This window comes from Hibiscus syriacus, unplaced genomic scaffold (genome assembly GCF_006381635.1).
Source record: "Hibiscus syriacus cultivar Baekdansim isolate YM2019G1 unplaced genomic scaffold, ASM638163v2 tig00004797_pilon, whole genome shotgun sequence".
In the NCBI taxonomy this organism is placed as follows: Eukaryota; Viridiplantae; Streptophyta; class Magnoliopsida; order Malvales; family Malvaceae; genus Hibiscus; species Hibiscus syriacus.
The window spans coordinates 1,288,735-1,294,715 of NW_024062032.1; the positions used below are offsets into that span (position 1 = coordinate 1,288,735).

General features: G+C 33.7%; 1 protein-coding gene across 1 annotated transcript; it reads right to left on the reverse strand.

Moving 5' to 3' along the window:
* Positions 1-997: 997 nt before the first annotated feature.
* On the reverse strand, positions 998-2,703 carry LOC120198776 (putative RING-H2 finger protein ATL21A). Its single transcript, XM_039200046.1, has 2 exons — positions 2,037-2,703; positions 998-1,404 (listed from the first exon to the last, which is right to left on the reverse strand). The coding sequence occupies exons 1-2, from the start codon at positions 2,701-2,703 to the stop codon at positions 1,004-1,006; spliced, it is 1,068 nt and encodes a 355-aa protein (XP_039055977.1). The 3' UTR covers positions 998-1,003.
* Positions 2,704-5,981: the final 3,278 nt, after the last annotated feature.

The window sequence follows — 5,981 nt, forward strand, 5'->3', positions numbered from 1 at the left end:
TAAAAGACTGAAATACCCTCTATATTCATCTATTGCTATAATTTAATCCAAAACACTATTTTAAATAATTTTTATTATCTTTTACCATTTATTCAAATAAGTATTCAAATTTCAAATCTTTTCAATATAGTCCATGACCTGATATTTGGAGCATTACACAACACATAAGCAGAGACAAAGCATGAATTCAAACATACACAATGAATGCTTGTTATTATGTTTCTCTTAAATTATAATTTCGAATCAAACGATTTCAGTAGTTAAAAAATGATTGTTGTTTTTAGAGAACTTAGGTTCAAGCATGAGCCATTGTAGGAAAATCGCCCTATATTAATGAAAAGAAAACATATTTTTCTTGTGAAAAAGAGATAATTGCATTATATGTCCCCAAACAATGGTACTCATTTTAAATTTGTTATTAAACTTTTCAATATTCTAATTTCATCCGTAAATTATGAATTTCATTCTAAATTAGTTCTTAAACTTTTGAACATTCTAATTTCATCCACAAACTATGACTCTCATTCTAAAATGGTCCCCAAACTTCTGAATCTTTCAATTTTCCCCAAAGTTATCCAAATATGTAATTAGTTTCAAGTATAAGTTAACCTATATTTTATATTTTTTTTCAAACATATAATAATATAACTTGGCCTAACAATTTTATTAACAAAAGATGTGATTAGTATATACATATAGTTTTGGATGAAATTGAAATGTTCAAAAAGTTTGGAGACCCAATTAGAATGAAGGCTATTGTTTGAGGATGAAAATAAAATGTTCAAAAGTTTGAGGACTAATTTAAAATGATAGTCATAGTTTAAGAGTGAAATTAAAATATTTAAAAGTCTAAGAACTAATTTAGAATAAAAATCATAATTTGAAAACATACTATGCAATTAACTAGGAAACGATAGTGTACTAGGGACAAATTGCACCCCAAAGCAAATAAGTTAATTAAACCATCTATTATGACGAGGATAATGAAGCAGAGAGCCAATGCTTATGGGATATTACGACATAAGGGGCATGCAGCATTCAATTTCAACCACTCATCGATACAATCGGCATGAAAATAATGCTTGCAATCCGGAATAGTCCTTAACTTCTCTTTAGCTTGGTATTCATCCAGACATATTGGGCAAGTGTTATGATTTAACCTCGGTAGCCGCCGGCTTTCACCGAGCAATGTTACCGGATACTCCTCGATGGTCTTTCCGTCTAGACCTTTGGCTACAGCATCTACCCTCAGGTCGATCGAATCAAACAACGCTTCCGCCCGGTTGTGATGATGAAGGTCGTTATTGTCAGCCTTGCGGCAGAGGTAAATTACCAAGCCGAGGATGAACAACACTGGTATTCCCACACCAAACATTATGCCGTATTTAGCACGTCTTGGGAGACCTAAAATGAAAGAAAAATAAATCATGAAAAATTCATCTCCTCATTTTACTTTTTGGATAAACTATATGTTTAGTACCTATACTATTACTTTTGTTCGTTTTTCATTAACATACTTGCTGACATGGCATTTTTAAATTTTTTCAAAATTTAATTAGACTACAAATGACACATATGTAGCATGTTTTTAATCAAAATTAACTGATATTTTTCGGTTGAGTCTAAAATACAACCGTTTCATACGAAGCTATAAGAAGGTAAAAGACAACAGAAAACCTATCAAAGTTATAATGTTATAAAATAAATTGAATAACATTTTAAGTTCAACATAAACATTATATTTTTTTATAACAATTCATGTAAATTACATCACTATTTCGATTATAATCGAAAGTTTTATCGTCAAAAATTCTCGGTTATAACCTAAATTATTATTAATTGATAACTTTTTAAAATAGATAAATAATATTTTAAATTAAAATATGTCGTAATATTGTCGATTATAGCCAAAATTATTATAAATTATATAACGTTTTAATTAATATGATAATATTTTAAATTAGTATCCATCCTAAATTAACCTCAAGTTAAACGGGTGCCGACATATTTTCACTGCAAATGAAAATAAAAAATACCGTTGCTAAAACCATCGGAGCATCCAACATCCAAGCCCGAATCACTCTTGAACATGCAATTCCCTGCTCGCCTTTCACAAAACTTGCAATTAGGTTCACTCCATGTCAACGTAATACCATTCCCAGGATTCAACCAACCCGTCCAGGAAACCGGAACCAGAACCGTTGCTATCTCCGAACACGACATCGACAACGACGTCGACAAATCAACTCGGCCCACCGGAATAGCCACTACAGAGAAATTTCCGCCGCTAAGACAAGGGATATACTTTGCTTCAGGTAGCTCCGTCGATGCATCAGCGGGACATTTGAAAAACGTGAAACTTTGAGGATACAGCAAAGAAAAAGGAATAAGTGATAGGTTAAGCCCCTGAAGAAGACATTTCGGGACACAATAATCGGGGTCGTTGATCCATATGTTTTGGAACATATAGTCGATGTTTACGACGTTGAAATCGCCAGAAAATGGAAGCGAAAGGACGGTTTGGAATTGGTTTTTGCATAAGAGGTTGAACCGTGGATAGCCACAACGATCAAGCTGGTTATTGAGACGGAAAGGGAAACGAATGGATTGAATCCCACATGAAACACGGCAGATTTCAGAGCTTGTTGATGGCCCAAGAGACGATAAGAGCAAGATAAAGAAGATGATTTCAAAAAGATTCATAACTGGAAAACTACAAAGGAAAAAAATTCTATTTTATTCTAACCTTAAAGTAATTTCTGAGAATCCCGATTGTAACACCCCAATTTAAGGGTTAAATTTAAGAAATTATATAGTGGTGAATTTAATTGGAATTTTGGAAGGAATTTGAGGATTAAATTGTAAAATTACAAAGTTGGCATACCGTTTTAAGAAGTACAGGAAATTCAGTAGCTAAACCCATGATTTAACCATTTTTTATATGTTGAATTATAAATCTCTTCCCCGTGCGCATGTTGCATATTTTTTTCAGTTTTCTCTTCTCCAACAACCATTGTGTTCGTTGTCGACCGAGGAACAAAACCCCTCAAACCTTTCGTCGTGAATCGTCGTCGTTCGTCGTTAATTTCAGTCGGAAGTATCGTCGGTAATAACTCGATTTCAGTTAGTTTTTCGTCGATTCACGACGGTCCGGTCATCCGTTTACGACACCTCCCGCACCATCGTGTTCCTTGCATCGTTTCGAGTACACCGGTGTTCTCTGTTTCTCCGTCGTCGCCGGCGCGTGGAGGGGTGAGACCGTTAAAGTTTCCAACGTTTCGGAATCGAGCTCTCCACCGTTCAAAATTGTGAACCGAGCTTTGTAAGTGCCTCAAAATCGCTTAAAATAATTTTTAGGAATTTTTTCGGGAATTTTCCGACACTGGGTTACTGTTCACGCGCCACACGCACCACCCCGAGAATGGGCATCGTCTGGGTGATAATTTAGTAATTAATTTATGTTTGGGTGTTATTTGTGTAAAATTCGGGTGTTAGATTGGTAAATATTTACAGAATGTGAATAACTTGGTAATTAATTTCTGTTAGGGTGATATTTGTGTAAAATGGTCAACTGTTGACCGTTGTTGACCACGGTTGACCAGAACTTTGACTGGCTTTGACCTCGCATTAAACGACCTTTGACTTTGTCCGAGTATACCTATCCTGACATTTTTCGATGCTCCAAATCCGATTTCGCAGTCCATTTTTCGAAATTCGAACCAGAAGGCCTCGAAATTGCCAGTCAAACCCGTTGACTTTGATTTTGACCAAAAATTCCAAATTTTTGAAAAGCCATATTTTAGGCTTTCGATGTCCTGAATCCGAATCCGAAGTCCGTTTCGCCAAATTCGAACCCGGTAAGTTGTTTGTCACTGATTTATCATCCGATTCAATTCGTTTTTCAGAATTAAGCTCCGTTTTTTTATATAATTTATGTTGATATGTATCTGAGGAATTATTGGAAGTTGAATTAAAGATCAAATGCGTTCAAATGGAATTTTAATGGTCGATCAGTATGGCATGGAAATCGAGGTAATACTTTACTACCTCTTTATGCTTTATGGAGCATGTGAATATTGGTAAATGTATGAATAAGATAATGTTGGTCTCATTTGTGTAGTTTATGAATTCTTACACTCGATCCAAACACAGTACAAATTTGGCAACTGATTATGGTTCAAATGATTATTAAATTACAAGTTTTGTGATTAGTGATAAAATAATCAGCCCTGGATTTGTAACTTATATGTTATATCAACAAAGGTTAAATATTAAAGATACTCGGATGAGAATTTATGAGAATATTCTGGTTGGGTAAAATTACGAAAAATACCCTTATGTTGTAAAATGATAAGAATTGTCCCTGGAAGTTGATTAATAACTCTGAAAAGACTTATTGATCTGATAAAACTATAGATGTGTATAAGAAATGCTAGTTTTGCTGGAAAAATTTGGATAACCGGTTCTTAACCCCAAGAGGGTTTGTGCAAGATATTAGAAGTTTGTTAAGAAATCATTTCAAGATAAGAGAATGTTCGGGAAAGCAATTGACCATAGGATCTCTAAATTGTAATCATTTTCGTTAAGAGTTAATACTGAAGTTATTTGGTCAAGAAATTATAAAAATGCCCTTGAAAGGTAAAAATAGTTCGAGTTAACTCTGAATGGGAAAGTAACCTGAGAATTTGTACTTAAACCAATAAATTACTGATTTAATTGTTTAGACCTACCTTTGAATAGAAAATTCCTGATAATTCGTTAGTAACATCTAAAAAGACTTTTAACCTAAAAATCTCAGATTTGAGAATAAATTATCAAGGGTGTTTCTTTTTTCAGAACTATTCAACAAGACTGGAAAAGATGATACATTTGAATTAAATAATAAGATCAGATGGATGGAAAGGATTGAAATACATCGGATTTGTCAGAATAGTTCGATGGGACTGACATAAATGATAAGTTTGAATTTAATAATAAGATCGGACGAAATGAATTATTGGACTACAATGGATCTGTAAAATGACCAGAATACCCTTAGAATGCACATGACCAAGAATATCACCAAGCTCATGAATGAGTGGATATCCTCGAGCTTTGAAATGAATGGAATAAAACTGAGAATCAAAATGACCAAAATACCCTTATGATCTAGACTAAGTAGATGTTGGATTAATTAAGGAATCCAAAATAAACATGGGTGTGGTACTGATCTTAAAAGTTATGGATCACCTATTAACCCGAGCAACCAATACTAGTGTTATATAAGTATCAGAACGACATAGATGTCACTTGAATGTGTGTCCGACTTCTCAAGTTAGATTCGATAATAATTTTGGAAGTATTCAGCTCAGTTCAATTCTAGATCGCATTCTGTGAAGGGGATATTCGTTAGACAAATCAACCATGAAGACCAAATTGAACGGAACAGGATTATAATATGTATCCAAAATTCAGAAAAAGTACGAATTTCTCTGAAAACCCCCGAAGTAACTGGAATAGACTTGACTGCTAAAAAAATTGGCTAACCTTAAGGACTGAGGATTAAGTAAGTGGTTTGGATGAGTCTGGAAACATTAATGATCATACATGATGTGATGTTCTTATGGTAATGAACTACAAATCAAGCACGTTAGCATTTCATGATATCGGGGAAGCGTGGAAATGAGATAAGAGTATTGGAATATCTGTTAGTTTCTTTAAGATCTATTCAATGATGATTCCAAATATGATATCTGGATAATTATTTGTGGTATTAATGAGAAAATACCCTGGAAGGACAATGAATTAACCAGACGACAAGCATTTGTCCTGAGAGTTATTCGTTTCAAGTTGTTCGATTATCCAATCAATCGACATAGTTGTAAATGATTCTGAATACCCTTTTGATTACGTACAACTTCTGAAAATGTCTGAATAAAATATGATCTTAATAATTCATATTCTGAATAATTGATGATTTTGTAGTTAATAAACTCTTCCAA